The sequence below is a fragment of the Pararge aegeria genome, chromosome 10 (genome assembly GCF_905163445.1).
Source record: "Pararge aegeria chromosome 10, ilParAegt1.1, whole genome shotgun sequence".
In the NCBI taxonomy this organism is placed as follows: Eukaryota; Metazoa; Arthropoda; class Insecta; order Lepidoptera; family Nymphalidae; genus Pararge; species Pararge aegeria.
In genome coordinates this window covers 16,197,403-16,221,659 of record NC_053189.1, presented here as the reverse complement: position 1 = coordinate 16,221,659, position 24,257 = coordinate 16,197,403, and the positions used below count along the sequence as shown (strand labels likewise).

At 35.8% G+C, this 24,257-nt stretch overlaps 1 protein-coding gene across 2 annotated transcripts; it reads left to right on the top strand.

The window, feature by feature from the left end:
* Nucleotides 1-1,583: 1,583 nt before the first annotated feature.
* On the top strand, nucleotides 1,584-23,900 carry LOC120626761 (splicing factor 1). Of its 2 annotated transcripts, none has more exons than XM_039894434.1 (16): nucleotides 1,584-1,957; nucleotides 2,291-2,383; nucleotides 3,836-3,968; nucleotides 6,138-6,336; nucleotides 7,445-7,591; nucleotides 9,516-9,591; nucleotides 11,329-11,481; nucleotides 12,611-12,717; nucleotides 13,458-13,624; nucleotides 14,886-15,044; nucleotides 17,475-17,603; nucleotides 18,237-18,387; nucleotides 19,171-19,305; nucleotides 20,079-20,164; nucleotides 20,788-20,851; nucleotides 22,147-23,900. In XM_039894434.1, exons 1-16 carry the CDS (start codon nucleotides 1,746-1,748, stop codon nucleotides 22,266-22,268), a joined length of 2,133 nt encoding a protein of 710 aa, XP_039750368.1. In that variant the 5' UTR covers nucleotides 1,584-1,745; the 3' UTR covers nucleotides 22,269-23,900. The 2 variants fall into 2 exon arrangements, with proteins under 2 accessions (XP_039750368.1, XP_039750367.1); XM_039894433.1 differs by having other exon boundaries at nucleotides 7,427-7,591.
* The last annotated feature ends 357 nt before the right edge of the window (nucleotides 23,901-24,257 follow it).

Below are 24,257 nucleotides of genomic sequence, written 5' to 3'. Positions count from 1 at the left end.
TAACCCACTAACTTAATAAGAAATTGACTTCGATTCAGCGCAAACGTCTGAACTAAATGAAATCTAAAAGAATTAAAACTACAGATCAGCAAACGAGATTCAATCGATGCTTCTTCTGTAAGACTCCATACCCAGTGCTAGTTGATAACATTAATACTGTATACTTCGTCCGTCCTTTGTATCGGTTTAGAATAAATCAAAATCTGATGTCATACCTATAGGGCATATAGGTATGACATCAGCTTTATGCCAGTGATAGAACTGCCAAAATAAGTCTAGCTGTTTTGGAGATTAGCCGAACAAGCAAACAGACTGACACATTTTTGAAATAGCTTGGTTTTCATAAGTACTTGTTATTATACTTTATTTTAAAAACCTGTCATTTTGACATTTTCCTACTCACGATATTCAAATTTTCCCCAGGAAATTCCAAAGGGCAACTCATAAAATAGATTTATGTTAAATTATTTAGTGAATTGTTCATAACTGTACTAATACATAAAATTGTGCAAGATTCTAGATTAATTTAATATATTTATTTGCATACAAAAAAAAAAAAACTAAATAATAGCTACGTACCATTACTTCTAATTATTTTAACTGTTCGCTCGAAATTGTGGAATCTGCATAAGCTGATAGATGCAGGGAAAAAAATTTGGAAAATCCAAAAGTGCACGCCTCATAATCTCATTTTTTTCACAATAAAATTGAAATTTTTTTAACTGAAGTTTCAATGCTCATTACAATTTTTTTTTTTCATATTAATTATTATTCATTTTTTGTAAACAAGACACGGGAATGTCATAATGATTGCACATTGAAAGTTACAATTAATATTAGCTAGAATAATTACATGGAAATTTAACGACAGTGAATTGAACGCTCATATTAACTAAGAAATTATGTCGTGTGTTACTTTAGATTATCAGTTATGCTAAGATGATATATGATTCAAATTGAAATGATTTAAATTTCCATATATGTATAGATAACTGGTGAGAATTTTTAGAAATTTTTGTATAACACCTGCCATCCATTACATCTTATTACATCAGTGTAGTAAACATAAGACTATCAATATAGTATGCCGAATTACTGTTGATACCTAATTTTAGGCTCCTCACACAGTCATGTAAATATTGTTGGCATATTCTGTATTTTGTCCAAATTTCCTTAACCAAAATTAAAAGTAATCACCTACCACTAAATTTAAGTAATAGTTCAAAGTTGTAGTATTGGAGAAAGGTACTGGTAAAGAATATTGTTATCGTTTCATAGAAAAATGAAGTAGTTAGTATACTCTTAGATCTTTTAAACTACGCAATCGAATACAAATCAATTACGAATTCTATTAAAGCTCGCAAGCGTTTTGTGCCTTTAGTAGAAGGCGCCAAAGTTGATCATCGTCATCAGATATAAGACCTTTACTGACTCAACCACTTATTCTAAGCTCAGTTTTCATTAATATTAGCCGTTTATTGTTAAACTTATTTACATCAATCTAGTCTATGGTAAAACAATGGTTTAGCTGGTATCTGCGAAACATGAAATGTGCTATGTGACAGACTTCTATAGTCTGTGGACACAGTGTGCGCCATCTTGTTTCTGTTTGTTGCGTGTTAAATCTTTTACTTAATTTAAAAATAAATATTTGAGGAAGTAAGGAAAGTTTTGTGCACCAATATAAACCCTATCTCCATTCTCAATCTGTTTGTCACTTAATTTAGTTTTACCACAGTGATAGAATGAGTTCCCGTCATAGAGACAGAAGTCGCTCCCGATCTCGCGACCGGGACAGGCATAAGGAAAGGGAAAAGGGCCGCGACCGCGATCGTGACCGGGATAAGGATAGGGATAGGGATCGGGATCGGGATCGTGATCGCGAACGCAACCGGGACAGAGACCGTGACCGCGACAGAGATCGCGATCGTGATCGGGACCGCCACCGCTCGAAGAGGTTAGTTACTTTATTAAATCAGGCCTGTTTTACTAGTGCTCCTTCTAGGGGGGCTTAAACACGTTGCATAATATCTACAAGAACGACAAATATTAACATTTCATTTTGTATTTTTGTGTAAAATTTTTGGAGTAATTGCTGCAGTGTTAGACACCCACACAAATCTGAAATGTTAGAGCTGTGTGCCGGGTGTTAAAATCAGCCACTCTGTAGGGGTTTTTTTAATGCCCTATGCCCTATAGGCAGCAGAAGTATTGTTATCTTAATAATTTGAACGTAGATTATGTCCAGGTGGTGTTAAAATTGCCTGATTTCAAACTTATCAATTTTCAGAGATAAAGAGAGAGAGCGCAGTCGCAGTCGTGAAAGGCATAAGGAAAAGAGACGTTCACGCAGCCGAAGCCGCGGGAGGAAATCTAAAGACAGGTAAATTATTATGTTATAAAAATAAAAGTACACATTAATAAAAAAAATATAACATAATTGGTAGTGGCAACACAAACTTTGTCTGGAAAACTATTCGTAATATTATAAGTCCATCCTTTTTCTGTAATTTGTATTATTGCTGTAAGCCAAGCTGAGTGGCCATTATTTTACTTATACTATGAAATAAGTTTCTTTAATATTGTTATTATTCATAAAGGTTTTATGTATAGGAAATATTTATTTCACTATATTGTCATTAAGGTGTAGATTCGCATCAGGCGTCGATTTTCACAGTTTGAGAAGCAGATTAGATCTAATGAAGCTGGTTTGCTCTGTTCAAACATCATTTTTCAAATTTCTATCTTGATGATAGATGAAAGCGGAGTAACCAGCTTCCAAGCAACCTTGTATAGGTAGCAATTCGGTTATGGTTACATAATAAATGATTGGTAATGGATTAATGATTGAACAATATAATAGACATTTCAGATCGCCACACCTTTCTTACAATGTGGGATTTGTAAATATGCTATACTCAACTAGAGAACATTTAAAGTAACAATACTACTATATTAAAAGTAACCATACTATGAACTGTTACTATGATGGTTAGAATCATTTGGTTCAAAATATATTTTTACTTTTCATAACTTAATAATATAATATCCAAAATAAGATTCCACATTGTTAATCAAAAGGGGATAGCACTAGTGACACAGATATCTTACCTAATATTATAAATGCGAAAATGTGTTTGTTTTTTTGTCCATTATTTACATCCCAACTAAGCAACCAATCAAGTTTATTGCACGACTCATGATGCAAAGCATCAGAGAGTGCTTTACGATCGAAATTTTTTTTTTTGCCTCTTTCGGCGGCTATTTTTATTATTATAGCCTTGTTAGTTCACGGAATCTAGATATTTTGCATACTATTGTCGAGATAATTTAATGGAGATTAATTCCATACTTTTAAAAAATTGTTTTACTGCAAAAGAATTGGAAAAAAACACCAAAATAAGTCAAAAAAATTGTGAAAAAATCCTTTATTTGAGTTAAATTAAAAAAAAAAAAATTCTAATAGACGATTGTAGGTCACTGAATGCGAATGATTAATTAATTCAGTGTAGTTTAAATGCAATTAAAAGAAAACGAAAACTGCAAGACTATATCTATATATATCCATGTAAAATTAACATGGATGGTGATATATCTATATCTATAGATATTATGTACACTTTATTTCACTTATTCCATTTTATTTTTTTTCAATATTTGATAATTAAATGAGCATTATGAGTCGTGCACTTTTGGATTTTCCAAATATTTTTTGACATAGTCAGTGGAAAGTATGGAGAGTAACATAGACTAGTTTTTTATCCCATTAGAACTAAGAATGCGCTTGTAAAGTGATAATTCTAGAGAGTCAATATACATACTTTGTTCTTCACAGGGATGGCACTATAGCTCTTCTAGACAAAATGGTGGGCACCACCACCAAGGCGACAGCGCGTACAGTGGCATCGCCTACCACTATTAACTCTGCTACACAGGCAGCTATACTGGCAGCTGCTGCTGTTGCACAGGTTAGAATTTTTTAAATATCTTATATTTAAAAAATTTTTAGTTATATTATATTATGAGCATGAATTGTTGTTTTTTAGTCTCACTAAAACTTGAGAACGGTTGGACCGATTTGGCTAAATTAGTTTTTGACATATTTGTGAAAGTCTAGGGAAGGTTTAAACAGTAAGAAAAATACTAAGCGATACATGTTTTTGTTGCCTAGCTCCTCCTAAACAGTTGGACTGATTTTGATGTTATGTTGTGTGTATATTTAAATGGTTTTCTGATTGGTTTAATAAACACTATTAGACCTGCTAAGTAAAGCTGCTTTACCGAGCAGGACGATGTCTGCCGAGTGCACTGGTACTAGATAAAAAGGGGTGTTAAGTTTTTAGGAGCTTGGCTAAGGGGTAATAAAGAAGTCACTTCCCTTGTTATAACTCTATTTAATCCGCGTGTACAGCCCAGTGTACCGATTGCAACTCTCGAATAATAATATAAAATTTTCCTATTAAAATACTCTGCGCGGCGGGGCGACTCGCTGTATCAGCAACAGGAGTCGTGTTGCACTATGCATGTGTCCCTACAAGCTAATTGGATACAGTAGAAGAGGAAGCTTAAAACAGTAGTAGCTTTCTGTGACTGAGCTCATCCGGGGAAGTTCTACCCCCTTGCTTATTTGCATTTCTGTGCTCTCAAACAAAACTCTTTCTAACGTTTCTAAGGTTTAATAGATTATACTGTGATTAATTCCAGCACAACGCTGAAGAAAGACAGGTAAAATATTAATAGTATGTTTATGATATAACTAAATCAACATGTTGTCTTAATGTAATTTATTATTTTTTAGAAATACATCAACTATATGGTAAGCTTCTAAAAGCAACATATGATTATTACCTAGATACAAAAGCCAAACCATGCGCAGAGAAAGCTGCTTATATTATCTCATATATCATATATTCTTTTATCCTTTTATTCCAATTTTATAGACGTGAACTTACATCTCGATGTCTGTTATGCATTGCGTATACTGCACAATTGAAGCGAGTCAGACTTTTAAATTACGAAGGTCAACATCTTGTGGAAAACATGCCTGAGAATTCTCCATAATGTTCTCAAAAGTGTAATAAGTCTACAAATTCGCATTAGGCTATGGCCTACACCCTTCCTCTCTCTGAGAAGGGAGAGCTGTATAGTGGGTTGGTAATGGGCTGATGATGATGACGAGAAAATAATTACTCATGCGTACATCAAGTACAGTCTGCTCTCTTTGATGTTGAAGTAATTTTGACGACCTCCGTGGCGCAACGTTGAGCGCTATGAATTTAAGTAGCAGGTCCCGGGTTTGATTCCCGGCAGGGGGGAAATTTATTATTTCTGAATTTTCTCTGGTCTGGTCTGTTCTTACCCGACAAAGACGTCGCGCTAAGCGATTAGGTGTTCTGGTGCGATGACGCGTAGATACTAATTAGGGGCATACTGACTCCCTTACAGGTTAGCCCGCTACCGTATTAGACTGCACCACCACTTCTCACCAGTTGAGATTGCAGTCAAGGGCTAACTCAAAAAATAAGCTTCAGCTCTTTTTTATTTGCTGTCCTTCAATGACGCCCATGCCCAATTATAAATAAATATATACGACTACAATACATACACACATCGCCATCTAGCCCCAAAGTAAGCGTAGCTTGTGTTATGGGTACTGACTGAGATGACTGATGAATACTTTTATGAACAATACACATAAATACTTAGATATTATAATATACAGAGAGTTATGGCATAAATAGCCCTGATTTACCGCTCCCCTCCCCTGAATCTCCGCAGGCCACAATTTTTTTTCATATACCATTTACTAAATTTCATCTCGAAAAACGAGCGCCTATTATACGTATTTGTGCCAAATACAACGAGTTATCTAAAAAGATACCTGGCATCGATATCTTCCATGACTCACCCCACAACTTTTAGAAAAAAACTCACCGAACACTTATCAGTGAGTTAATTTTGTGTTAATTTTTATGCAAATTAAGTTTATATGACGCTTTGTAAATGCTATGTGCATTTGTCATTGACGTGCATATCAGTCCATGTGTTTGTGTGCTATGTTTAAAAAACGTGTAATATGCATATTCTTAGTGCTCTTAAATAAATAAATAAACAAAAATCTCTTACTTGGCACACAGACGTTTGTCGCTCAACGTCGCATGGCTGCGCCGGTACAACCAGCTGCAGCGGCCGCGGCGGCTCTATCCGCGGCCACAGCCATCCCCACACCCACCTCCGTACAGCAGAAGTTGGAGATCATGCAGGCCAGGACAGAGTTACGCTACCGGGAGAAGCTGCCCTACGACCACCCCGACGACGACAAGGAAGATGGGCAAGGTATGTAATTAACGCTTATTCTGACGCCAAATCTTTGAATTTTCTGGCAATACGCACTTTTATTGGCTCCACGGTTTGCTATAAAGGTGTGTGAAGCCTACCTATCTATACTTGGCCAGCTTGGTGGACTACGGCTTTAATACATTCAGAAAGGACACGTATGCCATGCACGGCTGGCTTGGCAGGAGACATTTTTCTCCCTGTTAAAGATAAACATTTGTCTCACAGCTTTGTCAACTCTTCGAGAACAAATCCATTGGTGAAAATAATATATGTGTAATAATGAACTGTCGTTTACTTCTCGTATTCCCTGGTGCAGTCAGGAGACACAGCGCAATATGCTAGGTTACATAAAATTCATAATTCGTTTAAAGGAAATTGCATACAAGTCTACAATAAACTATCCATTGACATCTTGGAGATGTCTCTTAAAAAGTTCAAAGTTTGTATTAAACGTAAGCTTATAGAAAAGTCCTATTATAGTATAAAGGACTACGTAATCGATAAAAAAGCTTGGGTGTGAATTATTGCCCTAACCAGGTTGCTATTCTAATAATTTTAAATGACATTGTGAGATGGTGATAACAAAAAAAAAACACCCGGCTGAGTTTGTTGTGGGCTACTTCTTAGACCAGGACGCGTTTGGAACCGTCGTAGCTTTAGTTTTAAGTTTACGAATGTGTTATCGCCATCATCTCACTACCGTGTAATTCTTATGTACGCATCATAAGTGCCACCTATGGGCCTACTTGAATAAAGATATTTTTGACTTTGACTTGACTTTAATAATTTTTGTCATTTGATACCCGCCTAGCTTTAGGTTTAAGTTAACTAATGTAGTTATCACAATAAACTCAAAATAATGGAAACATATATATATACTTATATGAAGGTTTCATAAGTACCTGTATATACCTATATAGCGATAGGCCTTCATGAATAAATAATTTTTCAATTTAAATCTATCGCCTGCCTATGTTAGCCGTGCTGTGTAGTGTGTGTCTCAATGATGAAAGCTGTTGCGGTCGCCATTCTGTACCCAATGTAAATAACTAACCAACGAGGAAAAGGGATTTGTCATGGGAAAAAGATGATGACGATTGGTCAGGTCCCCCGGGGGAGTCGGCGGCGGAGCGGCGCGCGCGCAGGCGCCGCTCTCGCTGGATGGGGTCGGAGCATGACAAGACCTTCATCCCCGGCCTGCCCACCGTGCTGCCGTCCACCCTCACGCGGGAGCAAGAGGAGCAATATCTACGTGAGTATCATCTCTATACCCCTAACTCGTACCCCTAACTTAATTGATGTATCAAATCGCAGAGGCAGGGCTGTTCTTACTCAAAAAATGTAACTGTTAAAATATTAATCAATATATATAAATATGTTAAAAAAACAAAAAAAAAATAACTCCTAACATACTTACTCACTCGTTTTCGCAGTGGTGTCTTTTGAAGCGGGTTCGATCCCCGATAGGAACCGATTGGGGTAACCGTTCCTCAAAATGGTTATACCGCTACCATCTTGACGGCATCATAAGTTAAGACAGTTTGAGAATTCAGTCAATGGTGTAATACAAAAATAGTTTAATGATTGCTATAATAGAATGAGGGTTACCGAAACCCAATATTAGTTTACCGGTCAGAGATAACTTGTTTTACGAAAGTCAGATAACGTGTTCAAAAATTAAATAATGGCATCGTACTTGGTATATGTGCGAACGTCTTCGAGAGTCAACTGCAGGCCGACCATGTAAAATCGCGAGACCTGTATATGAATGTAAGAACATAAACACAGCTGATATGGTTGACATTGTGCAATTTTTATGTCAACTGTAAACAGTTATTTCTTTTTAAGTACAGATCTTGGGAAAAAGTTTTAGATCAAAAGTTATTATGAATACTAATATTAAATTAATACAAGTTTTTTTTTAAACTTATTAAAATTTAACTCAAAATTGCATTATATTTAGTTGCTGTGCTGATTGTGAGCAGCGCAATCCTTTAATTCGCCTATGATTTTGACGATATTTACTTATTTACTACTATTTGTAACCCGCCATCTTCGTCCGCGTTTATTACGGTTTTTTTACAAATCACGTGGGAAACGTTTGGTTTCGTGGAATAAAAAGGACCTTATATTTCTGTCCATCGTATTAACTTACTCTATGCCAAAAATCTAGTTAATTGGTTTGTTTAATTAGGTCGCGTAGGAAGGTTAAAAAACATACAATCACACTTATAATATTTATTGGAATTTTATATTTACTACTTTATTTTAGTTTTTGTATGGCGTTCATATTTTTGTTTTCTGTTTTTTTTTTAATTACACATATTTAATGCTTTTTTGTGAATGTAAATTACACGCAACATAATGTGATCGCAATATAAGGTATATGTGAGTTAATACAGAAAAAAAATAATTGTTTCTTATGTATTCTTCAAATTCTATGTTTTGTCATGTGTACATTTTACATACCATTTAAAATCCTTACCCTATTTAATAAATCATTTTAACCGTTTACTATAGCTTCCTTGTATCCTGATTTTTATATTGGCTGCATTATCATACAATTCTTCTGTACAACAATTGAATAAGAACAGAGCGTTTTTAATTTTATTACTGGCACTTATTTCTTTATGTCATATGCATTTAAAGAGTTATAATGAAAATATGTATTTCATTATTACATTTATGTTTAAATCTGTGTATTCGAATCATAATGTTAATTATTATTCAAATTAATGTAACATAACTATGTGAAATATACATTATATATTTTTCAATATACTTGCAGGGGATCGTTTAAGTTCTATGAATCCTGCCCAGTATTCTAAATATGGCATATAGAAAATAATTAAAGGCACTTGTAAACTGTGTGGCTTACTTTGTAAAGCAATTTTTTTTATATCAGTCACTTATTTTCTTTAAATATGGGGTGTGAAAGTTGATAAATCGATTATCAAAATAGCAATATGAAAATCGAATCTTTTAAGTTCTAAATTTGACTTCCTTTATTGTGTAAATGTTTAAGGTCATCAACAGTAACTCAAAAATAAAAATATCACCACAACCCGAGATCTTTGTTTGAGAAGTTGGGTGTACGCGTAGTGTTATAGTTGTGTGATGCGGCAATGTTCTAATGCGGTGGTATGGCCGCGCGTGGCTAACCCCTTCCCTTACAGTGCAGCTGCAAATCGAGGAGGTGAGCCGCAAACTGCGCTCCGGAGACCTCGGCATCCCGCCCAACGTGGAGGAAAGGTTCGCATCCGCCAGTGTAGACCACGTGTCCTGCCATCGGCAAATGAGTATCGATCAAACAAGTAAACTATTTAGACAAGCTCCAGTGTTAGGACTGTGAGGGACCCCCCTAATAAATAATGCAGGTTTTTTTGTTAATAACTTAAAACTAAATACGTGTTATTCATTAAAAAAAAAAACAGCAATATGATAGTGAAATAAAATTTTGATTTGCATTTTTAAATTATATATTTGAATATGAATTAAAATATAAAAAAAGTAATAAAAATAATAGTAAAGTAACAGTAAGATTTTCATTTGTTTAGTTCATTGCTGATATTTCCATTTCAAATTTAAACTTTAGTTGTTAGCACATTTCTAAATAATCTTTTTATAAAATTCTATAATTTAAAAACAAACAAAAATACATTTAACTTTTATTTTGTTCGCGTTAAAATTGGGGTTAACAAAGTGTTCCGAAATAGAATGTCGCTCGCGTATTTAACTTTACAATTGGCCTAAACCTAACTAACCTAGGGTTCATTTTCAATTATTGGATTATGGGATACGTTACAAACTAACCGAAAAAGTTCTTACAGCTCTAAATTATCTTACACTAAAAAACAATCAAAATAATATCGATAATAAACTTTTAATTCAATAATGACTTAATGCACATAATATATTTCCATTCTTATATTTTTAGGTAAAAGAGTACGGTCCTGCAGTCCTGGGAATATAACAAAAAAAACCTTCCACTGCAAGTTCTTTTGAATAATAAATAAAAAGCTGAAATATGTTTCCTGTCGCTATCAAGTTCTTATTCCTTGTACGAATTAATAAAAAAAAAATACCCTCTTCACATTCCCTCCTCGGTCTACTAATTCGTTATTTTCTATTTTGCAGGTTGCGCACAGCCGCACTAATCATTAATAATTATTATTTAATAACGTACATAATTAATAAAAACTTTTTCAGCGACGCAGGTCTAATACTATTAATAATAATAATAATATAATAATGATAAAATTATTTTCAGCGCTAACGTTATTCAAATTTCAGGGTTAATAATTTTTTATTAATAACGAAATAATAAAACAATTTTTTTCTAGGCCATTGACGTAGCTTAGGAGCTAGACTTAGGATAGTGGAGCATTATTTAAATTCTAGCAACAATTTTATTTTACCACCGATTTGTTTGAATATTACACTTTTTTAAGTTCAATTAGTTAATGAGTACACATAATACTTAAAAAATATATATCCGGTTAAAGCTTTTCATAGTTTTGTAAAAACTAATTTTTTTTTTTAAATTATGTGTATTTGTTATTCATCTGAGTTAACAACTGCATTTCATCTTTTGAAATACTTAAGTTAAAAATAAATCTCTTATTAAATAATCCTGTAAGATTTTTTGATGAAATGCAGTAGTTAACTGACATTTTTGGATTTATTTAATTAGTACAGAATATTCATTCCGTTCTCATCATATTTTTTTTTTTACGAAAAAAATCTGGTTATTATGTCATACAGTGAAACTAAAATGAATCGAAATTTTGAATCGATTATATTTAAATAGTCAAAGTTTTTGTAAAGATCAAATTATTATTAATTCCAAAAAATACAAAATAATATGTGAAACCTTATCATGCTTAGTAAATTCTTAAATTAACTGAGACACTGGAATTACTATTTTCGCACTAGTTCTCTAACAAAAGTTCTCTGTAGTGCGAAGCATAATATACGGTTGCATTTCAGGTCACCTTCGCCGGAGCCAATCTATTCGACGGATGGCAAACGTCTGAACACACGCGAGTACCGCACCCGGCGCAAACTGGAAGAAGAGCGACATCGTTTAGTGCAGAGGATGCAACAGATCAACCCAGAATTCAAACCGCCCCCCGATTACAAGTACGTTTGTAATATATTTAAATACTAGTTATTGCCCGCCTCCTACGTCCGCGTTTATTAGGAGTTTTTACAAATCATCTGGAAGCCATTTGTTTTGCTGGGATAAAAAGTAGCACTTGTATCTCTGCTTACTTAACGAAACCTACTCTATGCCAAAAATCAAGTTCATGGCGTGAAAAGGACAAGCAAACAATATGTTATATTAAATAACTTCTATATCCTCAACGGGTTAGCCAGCTACCATCTTAGACTGCATCATCACTTATCTCTAGGTGAGAATGCAGTGAAGGGCTTATTTAAGTGGAAATAAAAAATATTTGCCTAACAACGGCGATTTACCAACAAAAAAATCCCGTACAGGGAGGATTAGTAATGTTGTGTATGTTATGTAATCCCACTTCTGATGTCAGAAAAGCTCTCTGGTAGGTTCATATAATAATCGAATTGTGGAACAATAACGCGAAAAGCAGGGCTGTGCGGTGACAGTGGTGCATCTTCAGGCGGGTGTCCTACGAGGTGTCCAGAGGAATATAACAGAGAACAGGCAGAAGCGTCCTTTGTGCTCCTACCGTCCACTACAACCCGACTGCCCTGCGTGGTGATTATCGGCAAACCTTCCCGTTGGGAGAGGATTTTAGTCCAGAATTAGACTATAGGTTATTAATGAAGGCGAAAAACGTTTGGAACCTTCTCATCGTCACTATCATGCCATAGAAGTCCTTTGGCTGGACTTAGAATTTTTCAGGGAGTCCAAATTACATCTTCATGCAACTCCCATTTGATTTTCTCTGTCCACATAGTCGTCTACCGAAGCTATGCTAACCAGTGCGAGGTCACCCGTACCTTAAAGACACTTTACAGAGATAAAATAAGTGATCCCACTTCTGACATTCGATGAAAGGAATTCTAGCGAGTATTCAAACAATATACTTAAAATAGATATAGACATAGCTTGCACCTTTGACATTGATTCTATTTGTCCAAAAAAAAAAACTAATGGTTCCAAATGGATTTACAAAAAAAAACTTCTGAAGGCTAGGGTCTAGTTCTATGTAAGTTGAGTTACGAAAGAAATGTATTACAATTTATACTATATTTATTTATTTTCACGTGTCCATTGTATTTTTAGGCCGCCCATTATCCGCGTACACGACAAAGTGATGATCCCTCAGGAAGAGCATCCTGATATAAACTTTGTGGGACTGCTCATTGGACCGCGCGGGAATACGCTTAAAGGTAAAGTTTATATTTACTACAATGTACATCCTATCCTTAAAATAAATAAGTTAATCAGTCAGTCAGTAAAAGCAAATCAGTCTATAAATAAAGGAGTTATGTCCGAACATACGAAATAGAGTACATGAGGGTATGTAAATTATTTTGATGCGAGATAAATCGTAACGTACTTTTACTCTTAAACATCACAACCAAGGAGGTAACTTATTATAAAAGGTTATATTTAAATTTCGAACTGACTTGCAGATGGAAAACTGTCTATTGAAAAAAAAAACAAATGAACACTTAAACAAGAATAAAAAATATGTTGTTCGTTGTTTGAAATTGAAAAATGTACTGTACAAGACTTACATTTGTGAGTAAAAGACATAACACGTTCGTCCATCAATGCCTCTTATGCTGGCCGCTACAGTAATCATCATCATCATCATATCAACCCATTACCGGCTCACTGCACGGCCCTGTGCACGGGTCACCTCCCGCAATGAGAAGGGGTTAAGGCCGTACTCCGCCACGCTGGCCCAATGCGGATTGGTGGACTCCACACACCTTTGAGAACTTTATGTACAACTCTCAGGCATGCCGGTTTCCTCACGATGTATTACTTCACTATTGAAGCAAGTGATGTGTGAATTATTTAAAACGCACATAACTTAGAGGTGCGTGCTGGGTACTAACTATATCCAAAAACATGGTTCTGAAATTTTTTCATTATATATTAATATTTTCCTACCATACAGCGATGGAGAAAGAGACAGGCGCGAAGATTATCATACGCGGGAAAGGTTCCGTGAAGGAGGGGAAGGTTGGACGCAAGGACGGACAGCCGTTGCCCGGAGAAGACGAGCCTCTGCATGCATACATCACCGCTACCAACGCTGACTGCGTCAAAAAGGCTGTGGAAAAGGTAAGCGTTGACGCTACGCGTGTTGACGCAAATCCATCATCATTAATAGCCTATAGCAGGCTACTGCTGAACTGTTGGGGGAGTTGGGTTGGGTAAACTGCCGTCATCGTGTTAATCTATCTATCTTATATATATATAAAAGATAAAGTGTGTGGGTATGTTCCGTATAGGCTCCGAAACGGCTGGACCGATTTCAATGAAACTTTCAGGGAATCTCCGGATAGACCTGGCGAGCGAGTAATCCTGTAAAGTTTGGTGACGATCGGAGCACTCCTATTTTTTAACTGTCTAAACTGTCAAATACAGCTTTTATTTACTATGATGATATTCTATTGTTGGGTGTACATGGGTGTAGATAATGATCTTCACCCGCTCGAGAAGAGAATAGAAGAGAATGAATACGGAGAGAAATAAATGATTGAATATATTATGAGACTTAAATTAAAAATTTAATGATGTAAGTTTATTGTTTAAATAAAAAAAGCAAAATCTAACCCGGCGAAGCGGGCTGGTTACGCTAGTTAAATATGTATACAAAAGAAAAGTACCACTCCTGAGCTCGTCTGGGGCAGTGATACCACCATATTTATTTATACCAAATTTCTGTACAAATGGAGAAATTTGTGAATTTTCATCAGTCGTTGCTAGTTACCTAAGACGTGCTACTAAGCAATTTAGTGTTCCGGTACGATTTCGCGTAGGAAGCGAATAGGGGGTATGGGATTAATATAATTACCAGACTACATTAACATAAAAAAAGAAGTGTGGCTTGGTTTTTAGGCGATGGTTTTCCACTTACCATCAAGTGGGTCATCTGTCATATAGTTTTGTAGGGACATCTAGTACAAGATTTGCTCGCTTGCATTTCGAGTATGAAATCGCCCGAAAATCGGAGTAAAATAGATCTTATTTGTATGAAATTAAAGCTCAAAGTTGCCTACAATCCTTTAGCTTGGGCTTTTGACTGAACATTTGTAAAACAAAAAAGCAGAAGTACAAGATTTACTTAGATAATACAAAGATTGAAATGCGTAAACACCTCCTCAATTGCGAGTGAGCAAAAGTTGACTAAGGCTACTGTATTAACAATAGCGATAAGAGGTCAGTGGTTAATAATTGTTGTTTTTTATCTTCGCTATTAGGTTGTCTGGAAGAAATCGCTATGAAGCGATAAGGCCGCCAAGTTTTTAGTAGTTTTAGTGTTTTGTAGTTCTAGTAGAAAAGTATATTCATTCATTCATAATTATGATGATGATGATAGATAAAAGAGGTGATCCGCCAAGGCGTTGAGGTTCCTGAGGGGCAGAACGATCTTCGGCGCATGCAACTCCGCGAGCTGGCGCAACTCAACGGCACCCTGCGAGAGAGCGACGCGCCGCGTTGCGCTAACTGCTCCGCGCTGGACCACAAGACATGGCTCGTAAGTTATTGAGCGCATGCTTGAAATCAGTGAAATTAACTATACTTGTTACTACTACTATTAAGCCGGTTTCGTTGAGGGCAACGCTATACTATACTATACTATGTATATACGCTAACGCTTATAACGTTTATATAAAGCTATACATATTTATTGCTGGCTCTGCTCGGTGGAATCTGCTTTCCCAACCGTTGGTAGAGTCACTACAAACAGACATACTTGACGTTTCAAATGTGCTTATAAAGTAGGCCTACGTGAAATAAATGTATTTTGATTTTTATTTTAATTATATCAAACGGCTCTGTGACCACTTTCATGCATATGTATAACTAATACGCATGCATGAAACTGTTTAAACAGCACACTTGATGTCACATTGCGGGAGAGTGACGTGGGAACACAAGACATGACTGGTTAATTAACTATATTTGTTACTATTAAGCTGGTTTCGTTGAGGACAATACTATATCAAACCGCTCTGTAACCACTTTCATGCATATGTATAACTAATACACATGCATGAAACTGGTTACACAGCTTACATCACGTCACACTGCGGGAGTGTGGCGCTGAAACACAATACATGACAGTGGAGTAAACCATATTTGTTACTATTAAGCCGGTTTCACTGAGGACAATGTTATATTAAACCGCTCTTTAACCACTTTCATGCATATGTATAACTAGTATACATGCATGAAACTGGTTACACAGCACATTTCACGTCACACTGCGGGAGAGTGACGCTGAAACACAATACATGATTGTGGAGTAAACCATATTTGTTACTATTAAGCCGGTTTCACTGAGGACAATGTTATATCAAACTGCTCTGTAACCACTTTCATGCATATGTATAACTAGTACATATGCATGAAACTGGTTACACAGCACACTCGACGTCACACTACGGGAGATTGACGCTGAAACACAATACATCACTGTGGAGTAAACTATATTTTTTACTATTAAGCCGGTTTCATTGAGGACAACGCTATATCAAATCGCTCTTTAACCAGTTTCATGCATATGTATAACAAGTACACATGCACGAAACTGGTCAATCAGCACACTCAACGGCACACTGCGGGAGAGCGACGCTGGAATACAAGACATGGCTCGTAAGTTATTGAATTCAGGCTTGAAACCACTGTGGACTTAACTATATTTATTAGTATTAAGCTGGTTTCGTTGAGGACAACGCTATATCAAACCGCTCTAACCATTTTTATGCATATGTATATATATCTAACAAGTATACAAGGTAACCACTGGAATTAATATTATACTCATAACGATAATAATTTATTTATTTATTTATTTATTAAAGGAACACCGACAGCTTGTTCACAATACATATTAAAGAAAATTTTACATATTATGTTACTAATCAGTGTAACGAGCCATTTACGAAAAAATTACCGATTAGTATGATGTATTCTTACGAGACACTACACCGCGGTTGATTGCTTCATCTGGTGAAGCAGGGCTGGCTCATTTTTTGCGTAAAGGATCAGCCTGGCTGTTCAGTGCCGAAATGCAGCCAGCATTCTCGGCACCATTCCACGCGGCCATGACTTGTACGGTAATTTATTTAGATATAAGCTTTATTGCAACTTTGTCAATATATTATTAAAAATAAAGAAAAAATGTTGTAGGATTATTATATCTCTGTGTATTTAATACTACAAATTCTAATTGTTAAACAAAAAGAAAAACAATACAATAATAATATATACACGATAAAACCTAAGAAATACTTAACAATATGGTATTTGCTTGCTTTTTTTATTGTTTCAAAAGAATCATAATGCTATTTGCAAGCTAAAAATAAGTTTATTTCTTCAGTATTTTAAATGAAAATCAATACATAAATTGCTATCGTGTCAAGTCTATAAAAATGTCAAGACAGACTATGCAGACGCCTGTTGAATCTATTTGTAAAGGTTTATTTAGGAGAAATAATGGTTTAAAAACTTTTTGAATATATGAGGGAGTCCCAAATGATTGAAGTTACGTTTCAATAATCCGGGAGACCCTAATAATGCGTGACAAGTTTCATAAAATGAAATATTTCATTTTACAAATAATATTTAAGTTTTACACCAGCACAACAATATTTTTAATATAGTTAAATACCCTATTTTATTGCATGCTTGTATCCCAGTATGTTCTTTATATTTATATGTGTACGTGTACAAAGTATATATTTTTGAATTCATTGTTAGTAAAGTTTTTTTCATGTAATATATATTTATTACCTAAATACTATTTTATGTACACCCTTACCTTCATATCCTTTGCTAGTTGCTCGGTAGAGATAGCTTTAAGGCGGTAAGGCCGCCTATTGTCCCATTGTCTTTATTTTAGTTGTGTTTGTTATTACTTTACGTATGGTGTACAATAAAGTGAATTTTCATTTCATTTCAGTGCCCGGACAAGCCCAACGTGACGAACAGTATAGTGTGCTCGTCGTGCGGCGGCGCCGGACATATCGCGCGCGACTGTCGCGCCAAACGTCCCGGACACACGCCGCAGAGGGGGGCTCAGCAGGACAAGGTAAATAAAAAATAGTTGGAAAATCCAAAAGTTCACGCCTCATAATCTCATTCATTACAATAAAATTGAGATTATTTGTAAATAATAATTAAACTACATCTAATTATACATCACACGGACGTCCAAGACAGAACTTTTTTAAACAATTTTTTGATTAGTTTAAATAAATAAAAAAAAGAGATTAAAAAATATCATGAGTGTTAAAAATAGTGTTTTTTCTCAACATTTGTCTATTTATATTCACTTATAAAAGCAATAAAGAATAAAAAAGTGACCTTTTAAGTTGGACAATCACTCGGTGTGCGTAAGCTAACAGTAATACCTACTTCAACGCTTCGCTTATGAGGCGTGCAATAAGGATAAATAAACATATTATGATTATTTCCGTCTAGCAGCATTGTTGCATTGCTGGTTCTGGTGTGAAGGACGTGGTTGCCGGGCACAGACCGGCACGTTGTAGGAAGTGTTCCTTGCATTTTCTGCGAATAGTTGCTATGGTTATAGGCGATGGTTTTCCAGATACCATCAAGTGGTCCATCTGATTGATCCGTCAATTAATATGACACAATTTATTTAAACAAATTTGAATGGCGTTATTACGAGTGTTGTTGTAACGTGTCATGTATTTTGCAGGCTAAAATCGACGAGGAGTATATGTCGCTGATGGCTGAATTGGGGGAGGCACCGCCACCGGGGACGGGTGGCCTTTCGGGTGGTATGCGGCGACCCTCGCACTCGCCCTTCGGCTCCTCGCTTCCGCCTAGAGCCATCATGGCCGCACCAAGTAACCATACAACAAATAAATTTTTAATAGGGATGGATTGACGGATGTATGTTACTCTCTCTCGCAAAAACTACTGAATTAATTTTCTGAAATTTGGAATCGAGATAGATTAACGCAGGCTACTAATTACCCCAGATAAATGTATAGTTGCCGCGGGATTTATGAAACAAACAAACATTTTCCTTTCGAATCTTATGTGTTTTTTTTTTTTTTTTTATCCCTCGTCTATTAGCGCTTGACTGCAATCACACCTGATGGTAAGCGATGATGTAGCCTAAGGTGGAGGGCGCTTGCCTAGAAGATAAATAAATAAATAAATATACTACGACAATACACACATCGCCATCGAGCCCCAAAGTAAGCGTAGCTTTTGTTATGGGTACTGAGATAGCTGATGAATATTTTTTTATGAATATAATACACATAAATACTTATAATATACAGATAAACACCCAGACACTGAAAAAACGTTCATGTTCATCACACAAACTTTTTCCAGTTGTGGGAATCGAACCTACGACCTTGGACTCAGAAAACAGGGTCGCTGCCCACTGCGCCACTCGGCCGTCGAAGATGCCTATTTACTCTTAATTTGAAAGATATATTTTGGAGTGTTGCAATAGCTTAGCCTTGCATGATGGCGTATATTTTATGTCAATATTTTTAGTACTTTATTTATTCTACAATAATTATTGTTATTAAAGTTACTGTAATAGTAGACAATGATACGTATTATATTGTATAGTTTCTTAATCAAATGTTTATCAATTTGATAATTTACAGGTGCCCTGCCGTCCATGCCGCCCCCGCCGTCTCCATTCCCTCACATGCCGCACGGGCCGCACCACGGGCCCCACCACGGCCCGCCGCACGGACCACACGGGCCCCCTCACGGCCCGCCGCACGCGCCATGGTTAGGTGAGATATCCCCTTCAATTATAAAGCGTGCTCAACCAGAATCGGTCTGCAAACGAGAGTAATGCTGGATACGAGCATATTTGATGTATCCGTCAACGACGGATTTGAATTGTGCTGGACATGTGAGCGAATTTGACTGACAAATACCAATTGGTGTTAAAACTCCGGTTGCGTGGCGTACGTTGTAATTGACCTATTTTACTGTACGTGTAGGTGTAGAAAACCGTCGGCTGGTTATTTATGGTAAGGCTTTTCGTGTCGAGGTCTTGAGTCGAAAGTACGAAGTCGACGTTCCTCGAAAGCTTCCTCCAATTGTCGCCACTTTCGCGAAAGTGCCTACCACCTTTCGTATGTTGGAAGATACCACCCATCTTGTTATCATCTTTGTGGAGCAGAAACTCACGCAAGATTATCACTACACTATTGCAAGATTTCCTCGCTCGACGAGGAGTCGTTTCATATTGAACTCTGTATCGACGAAGTAAAATAGACCTAATGCAACTAGTTTTAGTGTTGCAAATCCTGTAGTTTCGCTATTTTTTTACAAACGTCCGAGCTAAAGGATTGTAGCTTTGATACAGTATGAGGTCCATTTTACTCCGATGATCAAGTATTTCCATACTCTGAAAAGACTCCTCGATTGAGAGATGGCAAATCTTTTACGGGCTTACCGTCAGTGCGCAATAAAAAGGATTTCTATTTCAAAAGCCAAAAAAATACAATATCGATATTCGTCCAGGTTGGTCAGGAAATTAATAAATTAACGTATGCAGGTGGTGCCACGGGAGCCAACGTAAGTGCGGCTCAGCCTCCGCCACCCGGCAGCGCTCCGCCCTTCCCTCCGCCGCCCCCACCACATGTAAGTTTTTACCATCCACAGCAAATGCCCCATTGCAAGAAAGAAAAGACAAGAGATTGAGAGGGAAGAGAACTGTTAGATAATTGAGTACGTAGTATATGTTCGGGCCAACGCATGTACCGCACACTGCACCGTCAGCAGTTTACGCAATCTTCAAGCCGGTGCCTTGTGGCTGTAGCTGTAGTGCGGTTCGGGCTACCACTCTACGCGTGCTCATTATCAACATCGCTATATCATTTACATATCATTAACATTATTAAAAAATACAGTGCAATTAGTCGATCTCTATTAATTCAGTATCATTTATCATCACTCCAAAAGAATGCATCCCACATCCTTTTGGTCCTTCGACCCGGATAAAAACTTTCTGTTTAATACCAACAACAAAAATATGTCTTTTAACGCGACTTAGATGCCAGTGTTTGTAAAATCAAGTTGATTTTTGTTTTTGTTGTCTTTTACTCCTTCAACCATGAGAACAGAATCGAATCCCATCCAATTAGACTCCTCAAGTTGGTGAGGAAATAAAACTAAGGACACGTCAATTGTTTTAAACAATTAATTAAGTTGTTGTAAAAATGGAGTCCTTAGTTTAGTAATTAAATTTAATAATGTTTATACAGGGAGATGGGCCGATGGGTCCGCCTAAAAATGGTCCTGGACCTCACATGCCTCCGCCCCCGCCTGGTGAGTAACACTTTATTTTATAAACTCCGCACTAGGTACGATTCTGATTTTATCAACTGTTGGTTACTCGTGGGTTGTTTGCTGTTTTCTGATGCAACCACCGAATAAATTAATCAATATTATTGACTTTGCTGCCTACTGCCGAACATCTACCAGCGTGGTGTGTTAAATGGTGCAAGCAGCTCGAGGTACCAGCGAGCATCTTAAGCAACAGCATTATCATAACCAATTTTTTTTTTATTAAAACGCCCACCGCTCCCAGTTTTGACACTGATTATATTGGTCACTTAGATCTTAACTACAATAATAATAATAATACTTTATTGGGCACAAAGAAACAAGTACAATTATATTTTTATAATTTTTATTAGTGTTTTTACCTACACTTGGAGGAATTATCAATTTTATAAATTCAAAATACATATAAAAATTTTCGGAACCGACAGGATTTGAATCTGCTACTCTCTGGCAATCGCGGCCTGAGCGCTTTTTCCAATTAAGCTACGGCTCTCCTACCGTCGATGCCGAAATTAGTATATGCCTTTCACATCAGTCTTATAGCTTAAACGTTGCAGTTTCGATCTACTTTCTCAAAGGTCCTTATAACAGATTACAATGAAACACGTTTGAAACAAGAGATGACACATTGCTTTTTAATAATTTTTATTAGTGTTTTTACCTACGCTTGGAATATCATTGTTATAATAATGGTATACAAAATCGATATATAGGAAGTGAAAACTGCCCGTATACTAGGATTTAACCTGTTTTATAGGAGGCAGTGCTCCCCAAGTGCAACACTTTAGAATAGGTACATAATTGCGATCAAAATGCATTTTGTGATGTATTTTAGTAGAAATATTGTAACTTTTTAGCTTATTTATTTATTTATAATAGACAACCATCAGTAGATACATTAAAACTTGCTCTTTTTTTTGGAATGAGTCACATAGTAAATGATCATGCATGCATTAAAATGTAAAAAGTTATTCTTATAAATTATTTACAATTAATTTTTAGTCTGTTAATATAAAACTTTAAAAGTATAAATATTTAAAGCTAAGTTACAATGAAAAATTTAACTTAATCAATTATTAATTAGAAAACAAAACAAAAATGAATTAAATCGGATTAAAAGAATTAATATTGATGTCTTAAAAAATAATAAATAAAATTAAAATTAACTAACTAAAATGTAAGTCAGGTTTATTAGTAGAACAAATATCTATAACTTTTTTCGCTTAAAAAGAATGTAAATGTACTCTTTGAAAACGTGCGATATTATATGTGTGCAGGTATGATGGGAATGGGCGGAGCTGGTCCTGGTGGATGGAGAGGGTTCCCGCCACCCTGGGCCGTGCCGCCCGCAGCCTTCCTCGCGCCGCCACCACCGCCGCCCCCGGTCTCCTCCTCATAACTACTAGCACGCCTAGCAAGACCTAATAGACCAAGATGACGTCCGCGCAAACGCCAGTATGGAACACTGATTATGTGGTTGTGATCGCATTGCCATTCCACTGGCTGACGTAACTGTTTATAAGTAATGAAATTATGGATTTTTAAACACTAACGACGAAAACAAACTTCTGCAGCATCCCATTGTGAATGAAAACAAAACATCTCGAAGGACCTGTGCCCAAAAATAAACGTAATAATTACTCGCGATAGTTGTGTATGGCTGTGTAAAAAAAAAGGTTTCTATCTGGGGATTGCAGAAATAGTTAAACTTTGTATACCCGTTCGCGTAGGTAGTGAAACTTTTTTTACCTTAACACACCAGGGTAATAAATCAAACTATGGATGAACTTTGATCGTCTTGGCAATCGGTACCATTGACCATGGGGAAAAATATAATTCCCCATTATGAAATTTCCTTTTAATTATCATACCTAGAGTTTAATCGATCCAATTCTAGCTTAATCTGAATATTAAGAACATCACTTATTTAAGTATATATATGCATAGTTTAAATACAATACAATGCGTATATTTTTTTTCGCACTTATGTGCCGATGTGTGAGATTTTCTACATATTGGATAACGTGAAAACTTCGACTTTTATGGAATATATTTCAATTTTTATGAGCGTCATCTAGACACAATACTGGGAAACAGTATTGTAGGTTTCTACCTACAATACTGTTTCCACTAAGTCAATATCACACTAAGCCTCCTGAATAGAATACGTACGCAAGTTTGGATTCTCTTAATTTGGTTGCAATAATGATGATGTGTAAAAACAATTTTTCCTTAGCTGCCTTACAATATTATTAATATTTCCGATATATTCTAGCATCCTAGAAAATAATGAATACATAGGTACATAAAGAAAATCCCTTTTTCGGCCAAGTAAGCTCTTGCGATCTGTATTTACATAGGAAATTAGATGGTTTACTTTAGAGCGATAAACTTACGTGACACGTACTAAGCGTGAGGTTAGCAATATTATACATAGTTATTCAGTTACTAGCGTAAAATTTATTTGTATTATGTATGTTTATAATTGAGATCTATGCATTGTGTGACCGAGTTGGTTTGTGTGACATAGTATAATGTTATTATATAAAGAGATTTCATTTGTTAAATATTTATTATAATTACCTAAATAATAGGGTTGGATCCTTATAATGAAATATGTTATATGATTTTGTATCGTACAGATTCACAGAATACGTCCAAACGGTACCGTTAGTACAAGTTTACATTTCGGAAGTTCTATATAGAATTCGTGTACAATAGTTCAATTAGTGAAAACTGGTGGCTTAAAAAATATTTATGCTGAATAATTAGATATGGGTACACTCGAAGTAGGGGTACCGTTTCTTTAATATAATACGTATTATGAGTCTGTCAGAAAATTGGACAAAGCCAAACTTGCATCATAAAACGAAATTCAATAAAATTCTGTTCCTACTATTTTCTTGCATAATGTACGTAACATCACATTCATATAATTATGCAAGTCAGTAGTACTATATTAGTGTGTATTTCTGTTGTGTTTAAATAAGAAATAAATATATAGACGATGAATAAAAATGTGTTTACTTTTTGTTGACAACTTTATTTTCCTTATCCACAAAATGTGTTTATTTTCTTCCTTGTAGAATAACCGTTCAACCGAGGTTTAACCAACACTTATTCACTTGACAACTACTTATTCAACTTATAATTGAGTCAGGAGAAATGTTTTTAATAACAGTTGCCTAAAAACTGACGACAGGCAAAATATATTATCGACAGCTATTTATAAGATGAATTTATAATTGAGGTCTATTTAAAATTGAGACATCATTTGCATTCTTGTATTAAAAAAAAACACCTGCAGATATTTATTTGCTTAATTTACGCTTCGAAAAGTTAGATGAACTTTGGCCCCCGAGAGTAAGGCGTTAGTCCCAACCACGGC